The sequence below is a fragment of the Eschscholzia californica genome, unplaced genomic scaffold (genome assembly GCF_041429995.1).
Source record: "Eschscholzia californica isolate CP2 unplaced genomic scaffold, dmEscCali1.0.p SCAF_4, whole genome shotgun sequence".
NCBI lineage: Eukaryota > Viridiplantae > Streptophyta > Magnoliopsida > Ranunculales > Papaveraceae > Eschscholzia > Eschscholzia californica.
The window spans coordinates 46,276,922-46,299,434 of NW_028238461.1; the positions used below are offsets into that span (position 1 = coordinate 46,276,922).

At 37.1% G+C, this 22,513-nt stretch overlaps 1 protein-coding gene and 1 pseudogene across 3 annotated transcripts; both read right to left on the minus strand.

Annotated features, from left to right (window-relative positions):
- Positions 1-128: 128 nt before the first annotated feature.
- On the minus strand, positions 129-2,282 carry LOC147545235 (uncharacterized). Its single transcript, XM_086636397.1, has 2 exons — positions 1,513-2,282; positions 129-1,296 (listed from the first exon to the last, which is right to left on the minus strand). The coding sequence occupies exons 1-2, from the start codon at positions 2,090-2,092 to the stop codon at positions 248-250; spliced, it is 1,629 nt and encodes a 542-aa protein (XP_086492523.1). The 5' UTR covers positions 2,093-2,282; the 3' UTR covers positions 129-247.
- A 2,387-nt stretch (positions 2,283-4,669) lies between these two features.
- On the minus strand, positions 4,670-7,327 carry LOC147545236 (zinc-finger homeodomain protein 6 pseudogene; annotated as a pseudogene). 2 transcript variants are annotated; one of them, XR_015223695.1, is made up of 2 exons: positions 7,182-7,327; positions 4,670-7,134 (listed from the first exon to the last, which is right to left on the minus strand). The product of XR_015223695.1 is annotated as a zinc-finger homeodomain protein 6 pseudogene, transcript variant X2 (transcript). The 2 variants fall into 2 exon arrangements; XR_015223694.1 differs by having other exon boundaries at positions 4,670-7,138; positions 7,182-7,289.
- Between the last annotated feature and the right edge of the window lie 15,186 nt (positions 7,328-22,513).

Sequence of the window (22,513 nt, forward strand, 5' to 3'; positions counted from 1 at the left end):
TAGGTGGAATGTGCAAACATGTTTGCATAGGTAGAATGTGCAAATAATGGAATGTGCAAACACATTTGCATAGCTACACTTCTAATCAGGTGCCTACATACAAACCTAAAAAAGTGTACCTGCAACAGTTTCAAGCAAATTATCTTCGCATTACATTTAACCAGAAAAAAGTTCATATTCAAATGTCAATAATCCTTTACATTAACAATAAAGAAAAACAATAAAGAAATGAATGTCAAAATTAATCTTAATTCAATATTGCTGCACACGTTCTTTTGTTGTGATACGATAACTTGCCACAACGTCCACATTTTCTCTTCTTCTTAAACTTGGCTGCTCCAGCACTCTCAATTCTCACACTCCTTGGTCTACCAGGTTGTCTCTTATTTGATGGTGGATGGATTATCATCTCATTTGCTGAAAACTCCTTGGGTTCATCACTGTTTGGAATGGGGTTAATGGCGTGTTCATAAGTTTTCTTGAAGCTTTCGGTGGTAAAATATTCTTCAACAAATAAATCCATAGGTCGTCCATCATACTTGATAGCTGTTATAGCATGCTCACATGGTATGCATTCAACTTGCCATTTCAAACACGAACAATAGAACGAACTCAAATCAACTAACTGACTTGGTGTTGAAAAGATCTCATATACAAATTTCGATGATTTTACAACCTTCCATGTAGAACCAAACTTTCGCCTTTGTCTTATGATTTTATCTATCTCTGGACACAGCAAACTAGTCCATTTTTCAGCTAGTTCAAGTCTCGTTTGCATCATTTCCATCATTCGTACACGAATGGTTTCTAACATTAGAACAATAGACATGCCCCTTTCCTCCCTAATCCATGAATTATAACTCTCACACAAGGATGAACAAACCTCGCCATACCTTTTACCGACAAAATAAGAGTTTGCCCACTTTTCAAATGGGCAATTCTTAAAGAAATCCGTCAAACGTCTACCACCTACTAACTCCATCTCTTTAAAATGAATGTTAAATTCATCCTTAGTCAACGCACGAGCAGCCCGATACAACAAAGACTCAATGTAATCTGCTCTTTGAGAACCATAACCAATTGCATTAACTAAGTTGTTCCTAATATGCCACACACAATAACTATGGTGTGCATTTGGAAAAAGATCACCAACTCCCTTGATAATACTCGGGTGACGGTCAGACAAGAAAGTATATGTACGACTCCTATCAACAACACGAGCCAAATTCTCCAAAAACCAATTCCAATTTGAATTATTTTCAACACTAACAACAGCTAAAGCAATAGTAAAAAATCCTGAAAAGAAAACGTAGTTAAATAAATAAATTGCAACTAGTTAAACAAAACTATATAAGTTCAACAACTTAAAAAACCATACCAAACATGTTTTCATGACATATATATGCAGATGTTAAATATGCAAACAGGTGTTTGCATACCACACATTGTTCCCAATCAGGTGTGCATACAGAAACCTTGAACTTAGAAATCATACAAACTTAGAAATCATACCTTCATTACCATTCTTCGCAGAAGCAATTAGCAAAGTCCCCTTATATTTGGATTTAAGATGCGTCCCATCAATCCAAATAACAGGCCTGCAGTACTTAAAACCATGAATACAAGCCTCGTATGCTATAAAAACCCTCTCAAACTGATAAGTGTCCATATCAAGTTGTAGCTGCACATAACTACCAGGATTCCACTTCATAATGGACTTCGTATACCAATCAAGTTTAGCATATCCAGATTCCTCATCACCAAATGCAGAATGAAGTGCTTTTTTCTTTGCATTGTAAGCAATATGGTATGGGATTTTAATACCATAATCTGATTGAAAAGTAGTAATAATAGCTTTGTTTTTCTTCTTTGGATCAACCTTTACTTCACTTTCTATCAAATTAGACACAACAGTAGAATGAACTGCTGGCTTGTTTATATCAGTAAAACCTCCACCACAAGTGTGCTCAGGAACATATTTTTTCAAATAAAATAACGATGATATACCAAACCTTGAACAACCATGAACCTTCCACCCACAACCCTGAACCGGACATACTGCTACTACCCGATGAGCATGGTTCCTCTTCATTCTATACCCAAAACCAAATTTGATGGAATACCTATTCAATGCAAACCTAAATTGATCAGCACCTCCTTCAAACTTTTGACCAACTTCCGTAAACACAGATCCCAAGATTCAGACCGGAGAGGATGTTGGAACAACTTCGATGAAGAACTAGCTTGAGTAAAACAAGATGACACACAAGATGACTCAATTAAATCCATCACCTGACCATGAAAACAAAAAATTTAACAATGATGCAAATTGTGCAAACACCATTTGCAGAACAAAAATCAGATTTAGGTTTGAAGATTCATCAAAAATCTGTTAAGAATGTTGCAAATACAAAAGTAATGTTCTAATACAAATCAAAAAGTATAATCAAAAGCAATTCATATATAGGGCTGAAGATTCAACAAGTAGATAGAGGAAAATAAACAACAAACAAATCAAAAAATAATCTATAATCTATTATATAAATAAAACAAACTTACAGTAAAGAAGATGAAGAAGATGAACTTACAGTAAAGAAGATGAAGATGATGAACTTACGAAACGAGTGTGAAGATGAAGATGAAGTAAGATAACTTCGGCAAACCCTAATTATTTGTATAAAAAGAAAACTAAAGAGAAGACGAAGACCTAAATAGTTATGAATCAATGAAGGAAGAAATTATATCTTCAAATCATCGTCTTCTCTTCGTCTTCTCGTTCGAAAATTTATGCCCTAGGTTTTCCCCATCGAGTTGCAGCCGTAAGGAGAGAGAGAGCAAATTTCGAAAAGGGTAATACGGGAATAAAGAAAATTCTGTTTTAAAATTTCGACCTTAATAATAATTAATGAAATTATTTTAAACCTAACCTCTGATTAGTCTTAATATTATGATAGAAAATAGTTAATATTGAAAGATTAGGGTTTTTTAGCTAAATTGAAACTATTTACTACCTAAAAAGTCATTTCCTATTCCAGATATTCTTGAGAAATCTTTGTAATATTGTTGTTTATACTTTTTTTTTTGTTGCAATGTTCTTCATACTTAATTATACCATTGTGTCATTATTCATCGTGCAATAAGTTTTACGACTGAACTACATTATCTTTCTTCTCAACAAAAAAAAAAACTACATTATCTTTTTGTGTTCTTGTTTGTGGTTGTTCCTATCATTGCTTATTTGATTTTCTCGTTCTTCGTCATAAGAATTCTTCTTTTTGATGTATTTAAGAATATCAAATTCCATCTGTAGGAGACACAACGGAAATGGCAGAAGAACAAAAGAATATGCTAAACCAACAAGCACAAGCAAAAGACTAATCTCATAACGAAGTGTCTCTAGGTGTTTGACAAGAAAAAACATGAAGGGAGTGGAGTACACGTTGAAATATAGAGGTTTAACTTCCAAGAAAGATTATGAACCTTGCGTTAAACTTTACTTAAATCCAATTAGCATCAAGTAACTGCTTATTCAGTACAATTGTAGGAGGGTTTAGGGAATTACTCACTAACCAAAGTAAATAATTTGTATGGCTCTTGGAGGAGCTACGACACTTGCAGCTTGAGCGTGCGCACACACACACACACACGATATTTATGGTGCCAATGTGTGATACAATTGCTTTTTATAGAGTTTAAATTTTCGGAACTGATACCAATGGCTGACTTTTCTGTGAAGCGAGGAGGATATCTCTATATAGAAAACTAACCCTTCCTAAAAGTTAGAATTATCATAATTTCCGCCACATTAAGGTATTCTTGTCTTGAGATATTCTGCATATTATACTTCCACGATTTCAAGTTCCCCAGTAGAAAAATCTTTTTTAACACTTGTTTCTTATATTACTGACAGGCCATATGAGTGAAGCTCAATAGAGTGCACTAAATGTGTTGCTCTCTCAAATTGGAAATTAGTTAGGAGATATAGTTCTTATACTTGCAACCAACAAGACAAGGTGCTATTGAGACTGCAATCATGGACCGAATTTATGAGGTAATCGAATTACCACACCCAAGGGCGAAAGAGTGTTTCAAGTTGCTGAATCTCTACTTGAGAAAATACCTCATCTACGAGGACAAGATGGAGTCTCCCTTTGGCTTCATGTTTAAGGGAAACTGAGAGAACATGTCATTAAAGGATTTGTCGTAGGATGCAACCAGGGAGGTTGCATGTAGCGCGAAAGGTTACTTTTGTTTGAGAAATAACATAGCTCATGGCACTCAAGCAGCAGTTCATGGACGCCCTGACTGCGCATTGGATTCGAACCTGTTTCATGGAGATTAAGTACCATGACATTAGCTCATGGCACTCAAGCAGCAGTCCATGGACGCCCTGACTGCGCATTGGATTCGAACCTGTTTCATGGAGATTAAGTACCATGACATCGTCAACCGAATAAACTAACAGTTTTGAAGGTAGATGATATGTCTAAAAACTATGTGGCTAAACTCCTTCAAGTTTTCTCGATCTATATGACATTTAGCCAAAGATATTGCAGCAAAGAATACAGGTAGTAGAACCCCGGAGAGTCGCCTGACCGAGTCGCACAATACTGGTTGTTTTTATTAAAGACTAGTGTGTCAGTTTAGGCGGAAAATTTGCCCACTGAAGTAAAGAAGTGATCAAAGATTCCGATATAAATGAAGAACAATTACATGTTAAATAACAACAATTTTTGCACGTGTGATACATGTTCCTTCTATTTCTCCAACCAAAGCCCTTCGCATCGCGATACCTATTGTATGGGGTTGACCTCTCATGAGGAGAGGCGGAATAAAAAAAACCATAATAAACGTGATTATGGTCTGCTCTTGATTCAACACACTTCCGGTGTGGTGTCCGAACAGATACGGCTACTTCCTCTCTAATCTCATCTCTCATATCTCTCTCTAAATGGGAAAATGAATTCTTTCTCTCACAATTCTTTCTTCTTCAAAATGTGCTTATTATTATGCATCCAAACCTTAAGAACCTGTCTCTTAACACCTACTTCTACACAAAACTGCTGTAATTCCGCCTCATCTTGTCTTTGTATCCTCCACCCTATCTTATCCGCAAATTCCAACATCTTTTCTTTCTGTTCTTGACTGAATTTAGTCCTAAACCGCTTCTTTGATCCACCAAACGATGTAGACGGTGGTTGTTGCCCTGAACCAGGGACTCCACTTGAATGATACACATTGAGTTCCTCACTGGACGACTCGGTGGCACCACCACCACCACCACCACCACCACCAAAGGACATCATCATTGGTTGAATTGGCCTTGATGGTGGCACCCCAAATTGAAACTTCTGGTTCTGTTGAATTGGTGCTTGAAGTAATGGTGGTGGTGGAACCCTACTTTCTCTCTCCACATTGTTTCGATTATAGTGGTAATAACTATTATGACCAGATTGAGGTTCCCCATCAACCTCTTTCCTGTGGAAATTCCGGTGACATTCACAAGCTGCACATTTTAGAGCTTCTAGGCTTCCATCTTCACCACTAGGCATGAATTCCCCACACCCATCAACGACATGTCCGCCGATGCTAGCTGCGTGATTTTTCAGGCATTCTATATATCGAACAGTAGATGCAGTTGGTGTTGTAGTAATGGTGGTTCTTAGGGTTTTTGATTCACCTGCAATTGGGGAAGATGATTCACCAACAACTGCAATTGAGACAGGAACTGGATCCGGCTGGTTGTTGAACACTGGTTCTCTGACTGATTGTTGCCGGTGGTGGTGGTGGTGGTTATGGTGGTGGTTGTGGTGGTGATCTAGGGTTTGAGGTGGTTTTAAAGTTGCAGCTCCATTATTACCTGTACCATCTGATCTTTTTTCTTCTCCATTATTTCCTGCTGGTGAAATCACTGAAGTAGTAGTAGTACTAAATGATGATTCTCTTATTGAAATTGAAGGATTATTATAAACTGAAGATGATGAAATTGGAATTATCCCACTTCCTATTCTTTTGTCTTGTCCTCCTCTAAACTCCATTACCCAAACTCTCTTTCTCTCTCTATTTACTCTTTCTCTCTCTTCTTCTTGAAGATGAAGATAACATCAAAAAGCTTCACTCTTCCATACCCATATCTTCAAATGATCAAATAGAAGGAAAAAAAAAACAAATTAACTAACTAAACTAACTTTCTTTTTAATTTGGTATAGTGAATGTTAATTCTACCAACCAATATTGTAAAAAAGATTCAACCTTTATCCTAATTCCACCCATAACTAATAAGCAAGTAATTGAGAAGACACTAAAAACACTCAAAAGAGTGAGATTTGAAGAAAATTCAAGCAAGCAAAGAAGAAGATATAGAGAGAGAGAGAAAATTGAAGGAGGGTTTAATTGTTTCCTACCAGCTAGCAAATGAAAAGGGGTAATTATGGGAAGAGAGAAGCTGTTTGAGTTTGGTTGAATTGGAAAAGAAGGTAAATCTGAAGAGATTAATGGGAGGTCAACAGCAAAACCACCGACAAGGTCATGTTCTTCACCACTCCTACAACCTGCAAACTGGTCCCCCAAAATTCTCCATAATTATTTTGTTATCTTTGAGTGTTCATTAAAATTTCACATGAAAAAGAAAAACCCAAATTAAACCTCTTCCTTAAAGAACAAAAAAACCCATCCCAAGTTAGATCCAAATTTCCAATTTAGAGAGGGGGAGAGATGAAAATCTAAAATAATCAAATAGGTATGAAATGGTTGATGAGTGATGAGGTTTATTAGGGTTAAGCTTTAGCTCAAGAGATGTACTGAAATTTGGTGGGGTTGTGAAGTGGTTGGGTGGTCCACAACACAACATTTGTCTTTGTTTGGTGTATGTCAGTCTCTCTTTTTTTCTCTCTCTCTCTATAATATACATCTACTTTCTCTCTCTACTCAAGCAAGCTTCTTATGCGCCTGCTCTCACCTCCCTGCAACTCCACTCTTCTTTCACTAAGAAAATGGCTTTTTATTGTTCTTTCTTCCTTCTTTTTCTCTCTATTGCAATTGATTCTCTCTTTCAAATTCCAATATATGCTGATTTCTCTGTTCTAACTATTGTAGTTGTTGCTTGCTAGCTTGGCAATTGGCATACTCCTCTCTCTCTCTAACTCCCTCTCTCTCTCTCTCTAACTCCCTCTCTCTAAAACTCTCTCTCTCTCTTTATGTCATTGTCTGGCATCACAGCTTTGGTACTTGGTAATGAAGTGGTGCAATGTTGTATTATCACCCAATAGAAAAGTTAGAGAGAGAAGGTTGCAGATGAGGGTGCAGATGAATAGCTTTATTTGTATGTGGAAAGTAATTATTGGCCCTCTTATTTATCTTTACACATATTTACTACAGTTTTTCTAAAACTCACCACAAAACAATATGAAAAATAAGCAATTATCTTTGATTCACATTAATTTAAAAATACTAATCTTTGATTCACATTAATCTCTTTCTTGACAACACCATTCCTCTATGTTCATCGAGCAACTATCTTCCTAGACAACATAAACCAAAAAGAGTTTAAATTAAATTTTGTAAATATTTTTATAATTTATAATGATTCTAATAAAATACTAATATTTAGAGTAGTAAATAAAAATACTAATATTTTAATATTTTATTGTTATTAGTAAATAAAATGTTTTTAGATTAGTTTACAATTAGAATACTAATATTCCCACTTATGAACCTAAGATTCTAACACAAGTGTTTGTTTTATTGTCAAAAGAGGAAACAGAACAATAAAAAACAGTTAGGTTTGATTCAATGCATTTAAAAGTTTAATTAGAATATGATAGCTCCCTTGTGGGGTACAATTTCCAAGCAATCAGATTAATTTAAAAGATTAGTGGGGTTGATTAGAAGTAATTAATTAAGAATGGAAAAGGAGATGTTGGAGTGAAGTAGAGGTCAGGGTTATTTACAGCACGTGGTGATATTGGAACCACTTATTTGGGTTTTTTTTTTCTTTTTATTGCTTGAATTTTGTGCCACATTATTGGTGGAAAGGCTTATCTATTTTGCTAAATAACCTAATCAAAGCATATGGGTCAAATTAAATTGACCCCTGGCTTAAACAGCTAGACCAAAGATTATTCGAAAGGAATCAAACCTTACGGAAGAAGTTAGAAGGGACACCCCTCCCAACATGGACTCCACCATCTAGTGAAATTTTGAGAATTAAGTTTGATGCGGAATATAAAGATGAGAAGGCGGCTCTTGCAATTTAATGTAGGAATGCAGTGAGAGAGTTTGTAATGACGCTAAGAAATCAGACAATATTTTTTTTTTTTTTTTTTGTTAAGAGATACAACTATATTAAGCTAATAAAGTGTCATTACAATACAAGGAAAACATAAAGTAAGGAATTCTGCTCCAAGTCTTCGATTTTTTCTTCTTTCTGGCCCATTTAGCAAGTTTATCCCTCGGGGTGTTGAATCTACGGCAAGTGTAACTGAATTTCACCTTATGGATATGACGTTTAATCTCTTTAATTTTCCGCAAATGAATTCTGGACTGCCATTGAACTTCATGCTTCGGGTTCTGAATATTCTGAATGATATTGATATTATCACTTTCAATAATAATGTAATTATAATCATGTTCTACCGCCCATTCCAGGCCGGCTAGGATAGCCAAAGCCTCTCCTTCTTCACTATTTCTACTTCTCGTAACGTTCGTATGAGCTTCTAAAAATTTAGAATCAGAGTCATGGATAATAAGACTAATACCTGTAATTTCATTCACATTGGTAAATGAAGCATCAACATTAATTTTCAGCCAATGTGGTTCAGGCGGATTCCATGTTCCTTGCAATTGGTTTTTGATGCTAGGAGTGGTATAAGTATTTTTTGGAAAAGCTAAAATCATATTGATAATAATAGGAAGAGAATTAATTTCATATTGAAAACAGTGATCACATCTAATTTTCCAGATTATCCATAGAATAGTGGCAAGCAGATTTTAATACGACGGTTCTTTGAAAGAGGGGGTGTTCTCCCATGAGAAAATCCATTCTGCAACATTCATAATATTCTCAGATATAATATTGAAGTAGAACCAGATATTCCTAGCAAGAGTACAGTGGAGAAGGGCATGCTCGATAGTTTCAATTTCACTGCAGTTTGGACAGATCAAAATATTATTAATATATTTACCGATTCTATCCCTCACTGGAAGAGATTTCGTACAGATTTTCCAAATGAAGTTTTTGATTATGGGAATAGTTGGGAGAGACCAGATAAATTTCCAATTAGGGTTTAGTGGATGGGGGGAATTCATACTAGTGCAAAGGTATTTATACATGGATTTAACTGTAAATTTTCCTGATTTGTAAGCGTCCAAATTCTTTGGTCCATCCCCGACACATCAATGGGGATGGATTTAATAAGGTTTTTAGTGTTAGTATCAAAGTAGTTGTTTAGAGCTTCTTCATTCCACTCATTATTACTAATCAATTGGGCGACCTTAGACACCGAAGGGTCAAAACTCTGAGTAGGAGGAGTATGGATGTCTGGAATCCATCTATCAGTCCAAATATTGATTTTCTCTCCATTGTGAACCTCCCAAGCAATATAATCTTCAATCTGAAGTAATTGCTTCCTGATATTCTTCCACATCCAAGAGTGATGTGGCTTAACTGGACCTGGGTACTCATTATTAGGGAAATATTTGGCTTTAAGGAATCTTACCCAAAAAGCATCGGGCTCCGCTTTCATCCTCCAAGCGAGCTTACTAAGCATAGCTTTATTGTCGAGTTCCGGAATATGTATACCCAAACCTCCCAGATCTTTTGGCTTACAAATGGAGGACCATGATTTCGTACAAATTCCTTTGGACTTACCCCACCAGAACGACTTCTGCAAAGTCGAAATGCTTTTGCATATACCTTTAGGAATGGCAAAGCATTGCATTTGGTATCGGGGTACGGCCGCCACGATTGTTGAGATAACAATCGTGCGTCCAGCTTGAGAAAGGAATGAGTGATTCCACTTCTCTAATTTGGTTTTGATCTGAATAAGAATGTCATTGAACGCTCTAGTCTTATTTGCGCCAATGAACAGCTGCGCCCCTAAGTATTTATCCGACGCAGAAGCATTTTTAACTTTCAGCGAGCGCATGATAAGACGCTTAAATTTCGGATGAGAATTTTTTGAGTAGAAAATATTAGATTTCTTATAATTGATCATTTGGCCAGAAGACTCGCTAAAAGTTTTAAGAATTTGTTTGAGGATATGAATATTATCTATAGAGTTACGACCGAAAATAATACAGTCATCCGCAAAGAGGAGATGCGAAATCATAAAGCTAGAATTGTTAGCCGGAAAACCCATAAAGGTATCTGCTCCGACGTCTGCTATGAGCAGTGTACTAAGACCCTCCATGGCGAGAGTGAAGAGGAAAGGGGAGAGGAGATCACCCTGCCTGATGCCTCTGGAAGGGTAGAAAATAGGTCCAGGGCGACCGTTAATGAGCACTGACATGGAAGCAGTAGAGATGCAACTATGAATCATATTTATCCAATGCTCGGCATAACCTAGCTTTCTCATGATGTCTATAAGGAAATTTCATTATATCCTATCAAAGGCTTTGGACATATCAAGCTTTAAACCAAAGTAACCTGTCGCTCCCTTCATTTTCTTCATGGAGTGAATTATCTCCTGACCTATGACTATGTTGTCTGAAATCTGCCTACCCGGGACATAAGCTGCTTGGAGGGGATTAATGATATCATTAAGGGTGACTTTAAATCTATCCGCTAAGATCTTCGTAATAATTTTATAGGTAGTATTAAGGAGGCTAATAGGTCTATAATCCGCTGGAGTCTGGGGGGTCAAAGTTTTCGGGATAAGACAAATGTGAGTATGATTCGATTCGGGGGGTAAAGTGGATGAGAGGAAAAAATTATGAACCAGCTGATTAATATCTGACCTAACAGTGTCCCAGTTAGTCTGGAAGAAAAAAGGGGGGTAGCCATCTGGACCTGGGGCCGCCTCTTTCTTCAGATTCTTGATGGCATTATTTATTTCCTCCTCATCAGGAAAAGCTATTAAAAGCTCATTCTGTTGGGGTGTAATGGATTGGTTAAAAAGATTAAGGATGTTGGGTGACGTAATAGTATTTTCGGAGGTGTTAATACTAAGGAGGTGATCAGTGAAGACCGACTGAATGCTAATAGGATCTTCGTGCCAATCACCATTATTATCCTTAATAGCCCTGATCTTGTTGTTCCGGTTCCGTTGAATAGCTTGCGAGTGAAAGTATTTAGTGTTCTTGTCTCCTACTGAAAGAAAGTCATTTCTAGATTTCTCTTTCCACAGACTCTCTTGATAAAGATACAAATTATTAAGTTGATCATTTAGCCTAGCTATCTCCGCTTTATTGCTACTAACCTGTAGCCTATTAGTAATATCGTTAATATTTCTCTCTATGTTCCCAAAAACATTTTTATTCCATTTAGTGAGATGCTTACTTAAGTTTTTAAGTTCATGTTGAATATTGTTATTGGTGTTCCATTTACCGGCAATGAAATCATGACATTCCGGATGGGACATCCAAGTTCGAAGGAATTTGAACGGTTTAGGCTTCTGAATCATTTCATTGTTATCCTCAAGAAGGATAGGGAGATGATCAGACCCGACCATTTCAAGGTGAGATAAGCTAGAGTTCTTAAATTTTGTCAACCAATGAATGTTGACTAGCGCTCTGTCTAATCTCTCTTGAATAAGATGATCCCCATATTGTTTATTACTCCACGTATAGGGACAACCTTTAAAACCCATGTCCATGAGCTCAAGGTTATTGATGATAGAGAGAAGACTGGACATGTGGGAAGTGGATACATAGGATCCCCCAACCTTGTCGTTCATGTCTAGAATAGAATTAAGATCTCCGATGACAGACCAGGGGATGTCATTATCTATATTCAAGTTTTTCAACGTTTTCCAAGGTTTCAGTTTATTTTTACTATAGGGGCAGCCATAAAAGCCCGTAATTAAAGTGTGTCCGTTATTATGATGATCTAAGATTTTAGCGTGTATAATATTATTATCCGAGTAAAGAATATTAGTGTTTAAGTGGTGCTTCCAATACATTACTAGCCCTCCCGATTTACCCTGAGGGTCGACAAAATGACTATTATAATGCTTATGAATTTTAATGTTCTTGTTAATGATGTGAGCTTTATTTTTAGTTTCTGCTAGAAAGATAATATCAGGATTGTGCTTATTAATAAGTCTAAAGAGATGCTTCTTAGTAATGAAATTACCTATGCCCCTTACGTTCCAACTCAGGATCGAAGGGCAAGTGTTAGGGGTGTCCATAGCCAGAAGGAAGTTGGGCAGCCTATTACTGAGGGATAAAAAGGAGATCGGCCGAGTGTCTAACCCTCTCCTGAAGGAGACAAACCCCAAATTGACCCTAACAGCACCCTCCCCACGCTAACGAGAGAGAATCTAAATGGCCTATGGGCCGAATCTTGTTCACTCTCAAGCAATCGAAAGGAGGGCACTAACTCACAAAATTAACCTAAGATCTCACTCTTAATAAGTAAAAAACCACTAATATATAAAATATGTTCTATTGAGCAGGAAGAACAACAAAATATAACGATGTAATTAAGAAGTAATTAACAGTCTTAAAGACTACCTGATAGCAGCCTACTAATCAACAAAAGATAATTATCTTAACAAAACATCACCAACAGGAAAACAACAAACTAAGGTATCATAGAATATGCTTCATCTATCTTATCATAGATGAAGAAGGCATCACATGAACTCAAGATACCTAATCCAACACCCACTCAACAAAACCTACAAACTAGGACAAACTGAACTAAGAGACTGACTCTAAACAGAGCTAAAAATAAAACTACTTATAAACTAAAGCTTCTCCTAATCAACCTAAGAAAGAAATCTAGACCTATTAATACAGCATCAGGTTAAACATGAGCTAATAGGTTAGATACGCCAGAACAATCACGATAAAACTAGTATAAATAAATCACCTCATGCAAAACCCTAATGGACAAACAATAATCTAGTATTAGATAGAGGAAATACACGGAATTTAATGGCTAAAGAGAGTTGAGTGATGTTTTACTTCCCTGGCTTAGCTGATAATCAGTTGGTATTAGGGTTTTCTTTATTGCTCCTGTTCCGTCCTCGATCAATTGTGGATTGTGCCGTCTAGCTAGAGGTAGAATTCGATTGTTGTGTTAAGCGATCTTCTCTGGTACTATGTGTCGTTCTTTCTCAGGTAGTCCAACGAGAGAAGATTGAGACGATTTCTTAAGAAGTGCTTGCTGTAAACTCTGAATTGGGTAAATCTAGTAGATTGGAGTTGGATTGTTGCCAGATTGCTGAGGTAGGTTAAGAAAATCTAGTAATTTTGGAGTTTGATGTACTTGATTTAGTTTATGGATGTGGATTTGGTTAAGTTGTTGGCCGAATTAGGGCTGGTGGTAGTATTTTCCTCAGAAAAACCGTGGTTGATTGGGAGCTATTTGTTGTTCTAGGAAGTAAGAAATTGTTACTGTGATGTGTAATTGGTTGTATAAGGTTTAGGAGGATGTTTGCATGTGTGATTAAGAGGGTTGGGATGGTGGATTTGATGGTGTTTTCTAGGGTTTGTAGTTGTTTTGGGGAAAAAGGAGAGTGGGAAGACTATCGCCTGATGACGTCACTCAACTCCTTCTCTCTCCTCAAAAACCCCCGGATCTAAAATTCATCTCCCTTGACTTTGTGTAACGAAATATAAGAAATCAGACAATAACCTCATCGACTATGGAAGCGGAAGCAAAAACAACAAGACTAGCTATAAGAATAGCATCAGGTTTACACCAGTACTAGTGTTTAGTGGAGGGAAATGCTTTATACGTTATTGAAGCTTGCGAAACAATGAAAGACAATACCATGAAAGATTCGAGCTATTCTAATGGAGATCAAGAATGACGTCTCAAAACTTCGTAATTGTACCTTCTTATATTGTGTTAGATAAGCGAATCAAGTAGCGCATCTGTTAGCGTAGTCACTCTTTAATTTGAATTCAGCAACCAACGATGAACTGATCGAAAATCCTATATGTAATATGGGTCAAGTGGCTATTGACAAAGCTCGCTTGAACCTAAAGATTCAAAGTGAATAGAGATAGGCAAGTGCCTAGTTTCATTAAAAAAAATCAATTGTGTGAGAACAATTTTACACATAAAAATGAATACTCTACTACCAGCAGTTTAATATCCTGCTTTGCCGTTCGTGGCTACAAACTTAACAGTTAATAAATCATAGCAAATAATGAATAAATCATTTGAACTCGTTCTAAGTGTCTATGTGGCTAACCTGGTGTCAAATGGGTTGACCTATGTCGGCATGCCTCGTGCAAGTAGGCCCACGAACCAAGAAACCCATCTATAGGTGCATCTTAGGTCGACATGCCTACACACGTGTGTCGAGCCCTGGCTCGTCTACAGACACAGGTTGCCCAATTAGACTACACATGTGGGGGAGGGGTGGGGGCGACTTACCTGTACTATACATATCTTGGTCTAACCCAGGGTTGACCCTAAATTATTTGTTCAGAGTTGGGGTCAGTCGTGGGTGACCCACGTCCACACACTAGTTGATGCCCCTGACACTGCAAACAGAAAAGTGGGTCTAGCTCATGCCCAAACAGACCCGCAACCCAAACATAGGTCCGCCTCGGACCACCCGACCCGTTTGACTCCACCAGACTAGCCTTTGAAAGAAAATGAACACTTAACCCAACATCTTGTAAAATGATCACGGAGTTCACTTGACTTACATAGTAACATATGTTTCTTAACTACAATAGGATATTAATTAAGAAGAAATATTGTTGTTATGGGGAAACGTTTTTCATTTTTCAACGTACAAACTTTTGGGTGGAAGCAAAAAGATCGTAATATTTTGTTTCCACCAGACACCCAACCACCCCTTATATTTTTCGATTTTTTCCCTCATGTTCTCCTCCCACCACCAATATATACTCCACCATCTACTCTAGTGGATCTGTCAATTTCAATGTTACCATCAACTTCGGCGCTATCGTAACCTTCGAAACCATCATCACTCTATGGCACACCACCACTTTCATTTTCTTCTCTTTCTCTCTCCTTCGCTCGCTTTCTCTAAGTTTTGTCGAAAGAGAGGGCATCAGAATCCTCGTCTTAATTTGGGTTACCAGATCCAAGCGAAGCAACCTTCTCTTGATTTCTCGACGAATGAACCCTTCCTTCGTCAGAAAATTAGCGAATGATTCTGGTGAATGACCCTCTTCTTCGTCGAAACATAGAGAGAATGGGAAGGAAAATTGATGGAGAGAAAGAGAGATGAGAGAGAGAGGGAAAAGAGACAGAGCGAGAGAGAGAGAGACACAAAGATGAATACGAGAAGTGTTAGAGGAGAAATAAATTCATGTAAAGGTCGACCGCAGAGAACCCACCGACTAATCTCTACCCACAACATGAAAGAAAAATATGTTTCAAGGAAAAGTGGCTTTTCTACTTTACGAAATTTTATACGCCTAAAATATTTCTTATTTTTCAGTCACATTGACCAACCCTATTTCCATGTGTCCAATTATAATCTCTATTGATTGTGATGGGACATGATCTCTCTATCGAGAGAATACTGGGGGTAACCTTGGAATCTTCGATTTCCACTTTAAAGAATTCTCAAGACTTTGTTAAAGTTTTGATTTTCTGTTTCCATCTTGTTCAACTGGTATTGTTTGATTTTTTTTTTTTAAGTGGTGGTCTTTGTTGGATCGAATAGTAGACAACTGCTCTGACATAGTAAAGTCATGTTCTTTGAAGTATCTCTTTTTTCCTCGTACCACGGAGAAGGATGTCCACTGTCGAAGACACAAAATGAGAAAAACTGATTTAAATTTGATTGTTATTTTCGTTTTTCATGTCTGTATTATCACTTTCAAGTGTTGTAATCGTACTTGTTTCATTAATAATACTACAATTAGGGGGGGGGTAGTGGAGCAAGACTTTCGCGGACTGTTGAGAGTCCGCGAAAGTCTGAGGCATTCAAATCCAGACAATTGAGAGTCCACGAAAGTCTGAGGGATTCAAATCCAGACATTTGAGAGTCCACGAAAGTCTGAGGCATTCAAATCCAGACATTTGAGAGTCTATGAAAGTCCGAGGCATTCGATTGTAGACAAAATATGTCCCAGACTTTGGTGGACTTCATAGTTTGATGAATTTGTGAAGGATTTGGGACAAATTTGGAAGCCAAAATGTCTTTCAAAAAACAAGAGACATTTGAAGTCCATCATGTGATCAAACAACAATAATAATATTAAAATAATAAATGTCTACCAAATGTCCATCAATGTCCACAAATATTCACAGATGTTTACGAAAGTCGAAAAATATATTTTTGAAATGTTAGTATAAATATATTATTTCATGTGATTAAACAATAATAATAATAATATTAAAATAATAAATGTCTACCAAATGTCCATCAATGTCCACAAATATTCACAGATGTCTACGAAAGTCGAAAAATATATTTTTGAAATGTTAGTATAAACATATTATTTCATGTGATTAAACAATAATAATAATATTAAAATAGTAAATGTCTACCAAATGTCCATCAATGTCCACAATATTTACAGATGTCTACGAAAGTCGAAAAATATATTTTTGAAATGTTAGTATAAATATATTATTTCATGTAATTAAAAAATAATAATAATATTAAAATAATAAATATCTACCAAATGTCCATCAATGTCCACAAATATTCACAGATGTTTACGAAACTCGAAAAATATATTTTTGAAATGTTAGTATAAATATATTATTTCATGTGATTAAATAATAATAATAATATTAAAATAATAAATGTCTACCAAATGTCCATCAATGTCCACAAATATTCACAGATGTCTACAAAAGTCGAAAAATATATTTTTGATTAGCACAAATATAATATGCATTACACATTTTGTCAATGGACTCAAGATCTTAAAATGTCCCCAGGACATTTTGTCTATAGATCAAATGTCTTGAAATGTCTATAAAGACATTTTGTCTACAAACTCTCAATGTCTTGAAAATGTCTATGAACACATGTTGTCTATAATAACTCATCCGAAATGTCTTGAAATGTCTACGGGACATTTTGTCTATGAAAGTCTGTGAAAGTCTCGCTCCACTACCCCTTACTCTAAAGAAAAAAACATTGACCAAAAGTTATCAACTTATTTTGTTATTGATAATTTTGAATGTCTCTCCAAAATAAATTTGAATTTCTCTTTTATCTGAGTTGTCAAGCATCATCATCTGTTGAAAGACCGGTTCTGTAATTAATCTGTTTGGAGGAATGAAAGCGTGCCATGTTTGTGACTCTTATCCTGTCAAACCTACGCTCGAACTCGACACGTGTGAGTAGTGTACTCATAATTCATCCTCAACTACCACGGATTTTTCGGGATTTAGAAGATGATGACTGACTAATTTTTCAACCGTACAATTGGAGTAGCTGCTAAATTGGCTACTCTAGGGCTATAGTAGTTGCACCTTATCACTTGGCAGAGGTAGTCTATTCTGTTGTGTAATCCCATTAAATGTACCTTGAAAAACTGTCCCCTACTCTTTTTGGAACTGTGCTGTTTGTTTTTTTATTGGTGTCTGAATCTGAATTTGCTGAATTGAATTGGCTGAGTCTGAATTTACTTAATGGATTTATAAGTTAGCATGTTTGTTTTTCAATCTGAATTATTAAGTCTGAAATTAATCTTTTACATATATACCCTTGTTTGGCACTTTAAACAAACAAAGCCTAACCTCTAATTCCTAACTCCTTTGGTTGCAATAAAAAGAAAAAAAAACAAAACCTAACCTAAACCCTAATTTCTCTCTACCGTCCCTATCTCTCTCAGCCTCCCTCTTGTTGCATTAAAATGGAAACCAAAACCTAAACTAAAGTAAACCCTAATCTCTCTACCGTCTCTCTCAGCCTCCCTCTTTCAGCCTCCCTCTCTCTAACAAATGGAACTCGGACATGGAGATCCAACAATGGAAGTCCCTCTCTCTCTAACCGATCTTTAGTCTCTCTCTCTCTCTTTCCAGATGGGTGAGTCAAACCTTCTCTATCTCTCCCTCACCGATCTGTAGTGTCTGTTAGGTTTTTGGTTGTGGTGACTATCGGATTCTGTTAGTGGTGGTGGTTTCTTCATGTGGTGTTGGTGTTTGCTCCTTTGGTAGTGGTGGTGGTTTATTCTGGTGGTTGTATGAGCGGTGGCTTGTTCCTGTGGTGGTCGTGGTTTTTTCTGGTGGTCGTTTGGGTGGTGGTGGTGGTGGTGTTGGTGGTCCCGGTGTCGATTTGTTAATGTTTCGGTGGTGGTGGTGGTGGTGGTGGTGGTGGTGGTGGTGGTATGTTCTGGTGGTGGTGGTGGTATGTCTCGGTGGTGGTGGTGGTGGTGGTATGTTCCGGTGGTGGTGGTGGTTTTTCCGGTGGTGGTGGTAAAATGTTTGACCATATGAGAATATTTGTAATTTGTAGGGCTATTAGTGTCATTTGACTCATTTCAGATTTGGGCTTTTGTATTCAGACTTATTTTGAAGTCTGAAAAAAGTGGCCTACTTTCCAGCCTATTCAGATGTGGACTCCATTCAGCCAACATTTCAGATTTTCTTAAATAACAAAAACGAACATCTAAAATCTGAATTGGGGTCAATTCAGATTTCAGATCTGAAATATTTTAAAAAACAAACAGCACCTTAATTTTACTTCTCTGAGATTTTTTTGGCGCCTAGAATAATTGATGAGGCGCCCATTTGTGTTAAGTGGCTATGCACCTTTCCGAAGTTCTTTTTTTTGAAAAATCAACTACAGTCTAACTTTAATAACCATGAATTCTACCTCTTTTGGGAGTCGAACCACACCCGTACAATTTAACACTATCAACCACTCTGATAACTATGTGTGGACACCTCCCAAAAAATGTAGTATCAATTTTAGTGTATTCTGTATATTCGTCAAAAGAAAAACTTCTCTTCTGATTGTGCCACAACCTACTTGGAGAGAGTCACCAAGTAGAAACTGATGGATAAGGAGAGGTGGAGTTTCAAGATGGAGATCTGTATACTCAAGTTCACCCTTTAGAATGATGCAGAAGGGGCATGCAGGAGACTACGAGGGACCAAGTGAAGTCATCATCCTATTAGAGAAGATTACTGATGATGCACAAAATGTCTAGACGTTGATTAACGTCTGAAGAGTCAAGATCAGACCTGTAGTATACTGGATCAACCCGGCTTAAGGTAGCAGGACAGCTGAGCCCGTGATGGTCCACGGAATATTCCCCTAACTGGGAGGTCGACCAGAAGAAACCAGCCCTGCAAAACGCCCTTGGACTGGGCAGATCAGCCCTGGGGTCTTCAAAGGAGTAAGGGGAGTCCGCACAGGTTCGACCAGTGTCTTACGCTCAAAATTAGGGAGGCAGCAACGCCAAGCGACCTACCGACTTAATCCCGGAACTTCCAGAAAGATCTCAGTCGGCTACACATCTCGAAGTGTTTAAGCTAGTTTGGACTCCACGTATCTAAAGGAGGAAACTTCTCCTTTAGAGTCTATCACATCGGCAAGATGTCTACGGAGAATCCTTGAACTTAGGAACTTCCACTTATCAAAGATCCGGGATAGACTCTAAGAGAAACCCTAGATATTCAAGAGAGGAAATTTCTCCTTCGGTTTGACGATAACCGCCTCACCACCGTCACTAATCACAGTCTGCCTAACATCGCCTATAAAAGACCCCCCACATCGTCCTTCACAAAACACGATCTCTTTACCCCAAAAAGATCACAAGAAACTCAGAGTTCTCACAACTCGCCCCTAAAAGGATCAATCAATATTCATTCTTTTACTGCAAACAGCACCCTGACTGGCTTGAGCGTCAGAGTGGCTTTCGAACCCTTTGCAGGTTTCCCCCCTCGGGAACAGACGAACAGGAGCAAGAACAAGGAGTTGAAGTAAGGAGCAAGAGTAAGGAGCAGGAGCTGGAATAAAATTGAGATCTAAGTGGAACCATTTTTAGGTGGAGTGAGTGCAAAGGGGCCTTGCAATTGAGCTTTAGCAATAACATTCCTCAGTTCCATCATAATGCTAGAGTGGGGAGACTCCTCCAATTTTCTTAAGTACTTGAAGAGATAGTCTCTTGTGTAATTCCATCAGACGAAATGAAGTTTTCCTTAGTCAGATAACACTTGACAAACTTGTCTTGTGTTAGATTTGGCCCATCTTAGCATAAGTGGCAGTGTGGCACACTTTATAATAGTATCAGCCATCATAATATGTTGTGACATGTCTTAAAATCCGAATTATATTAATAAAGTGAGGTGGCTCTTTATGCATTGATCAAAAGATAGAGATAATTTTCAAATTCGACCCATAAAGATTTTTTTTTTTTTTTGGTGAGATGACCCGTAAAGATCTTGAAAGTCAGAATAGTTATTGTCTTTCCACATAATCTTATACTCCTCACCACAACACAACATTAAAGATAAGTTCATCAACAGATGTTATACTACTTCAAATAAAAAGACATAAATTTAGTTTAGAGAGATTAAGGCTACATGTAGGAATAGTCCCTCGAGAACAGTATAAAATTCCAACAAGTTCTCAACTCATTAGTCAATTGGAAGCTAAGTTGGATGACAACCAACTTAAATGTTACTAAAACTAGTCTGACAAGGGATAGGACCAATATAACCCACATTCTATGTTGCTAAGAAAGTGACACATAACATTACATGTGAAAAAGAAGTACAAGGACATCAACTAAAAACAATAGAAGTAATAATTTAGTAGTTAGCTATGAAAAAATGGGATATGGGGAAAAGATAGGATTTTTTTGCCACTTTTTCGTGTTAGGAGCATTAACTAACAAGTAACAATGAGACACTTAGTCGAACCACTAACATATAGCCAAATGCCGTTAACACTAACGAAAATAGCCAAATTCCTTTAAAACTATCTGAATATTTTGGAGAACGAGAACAAAGAGAAGATTTGTCTGACAATCTTCATGATCCTCTGTTTAAATCTTCAAGTTCCATGTTTTCTCAATTTCACCTGAAATGAGGGAGAATGAGAGGGGAACTCCTTGCTCTCTCATGCACCGATCGGATCTGCAACCATTATCTATTTTCTTCCCTACAAAAGTTTTAGTTTTAACGGATTTTGGTTGATCCGTTAAGGCTCTTTAGTGCTTAACAATCAACACTAGTCAATGACCTTAAGAACTTCAAACATGATACTATGCCTGACCACTCTCCTGACTGAATCCTGGGTGGGTGACGAGGTCGGACGAGATTTAGAGAGAAAGTGATCATAGGGAACCTTTCTCTTTCTCCTCCACAAAATATCTTAAAAAGGTGTGTTAAATCCCAAATAATAGAAGGGGTTACCCTCTGGTGGAAAATAGGCAAGACACTATACAATGGAAAGTGATATAAGAGCCAGATATTGCTTGGAGGGTGGGGCACTTCTTTTTTGAGAGGGACAACTAACAATCAAAATAGAATTCAAAAACAAGATATGCCATTGGAATTCTAGTTTTTAATGCCATTTTAATTAGTGATTCTCAAATTTGTATAAAATTTGTTCCTTCAACTTGCTCTTCCCTTCCAGGCATAAACACGACTGTTCGGTTTAGGTCCTGGGAACAATGGAGACCCCTATTGGCCCAATAGTACCTTCACATTTCTATCTACGGCTATACCAAAGGGCCCACTACTTGTATATTTAACGTAAAAATATATTTAAAACATCTATATTTTATAAAAAGAAATAAGATACTACAAGAAATAAAAAAACAAGAAAAGAATGGTGGAGGACATAACAATTTTTTTTTTTAAAGAAACACACATTTCCGTTACTAAACTAAACTATGAAAGGTTCAATTTGGTTAAAAGAAATCCATTAATCAAACACTACAAATTGGTTATTAACCCCCTAACATGCTGGAATCGAACCATTGCAGTTCACGTGAACATAGCGACTGTACAAAAGACCCAAACGAGACACGAATAACAATCTTGTATGTGATTCCTAGTAACCGCAATCTTGTATTTGGTTTGGTCAAGAATATGATTGACTGATTTTATAACTAGATTATTTGATTGACAATTCAAGAGAAATGAAATTGCAAACCCGCCCCTTCTCTGTTTCTAGAATGCAATTCCAAGTGCATTCCCATTCCCCAAACATCAGTGTATCATGACCTAAAGGTTTGTCATCATGGGTTTTAGGTTAGTTGGGTATATTTCATAGTAGTTCATGTACTTATACTACATGATTAAAGGCATGCATGCTACATATATGAAGGGCAAATCTCCTGCAATCTGCTGTATAGTGAATGGTGGGACCAATCTAAGAATTGCAGAAAACATATCTATGACCAAGATGACCAATCTATAAAAAAAAACAGAGATATT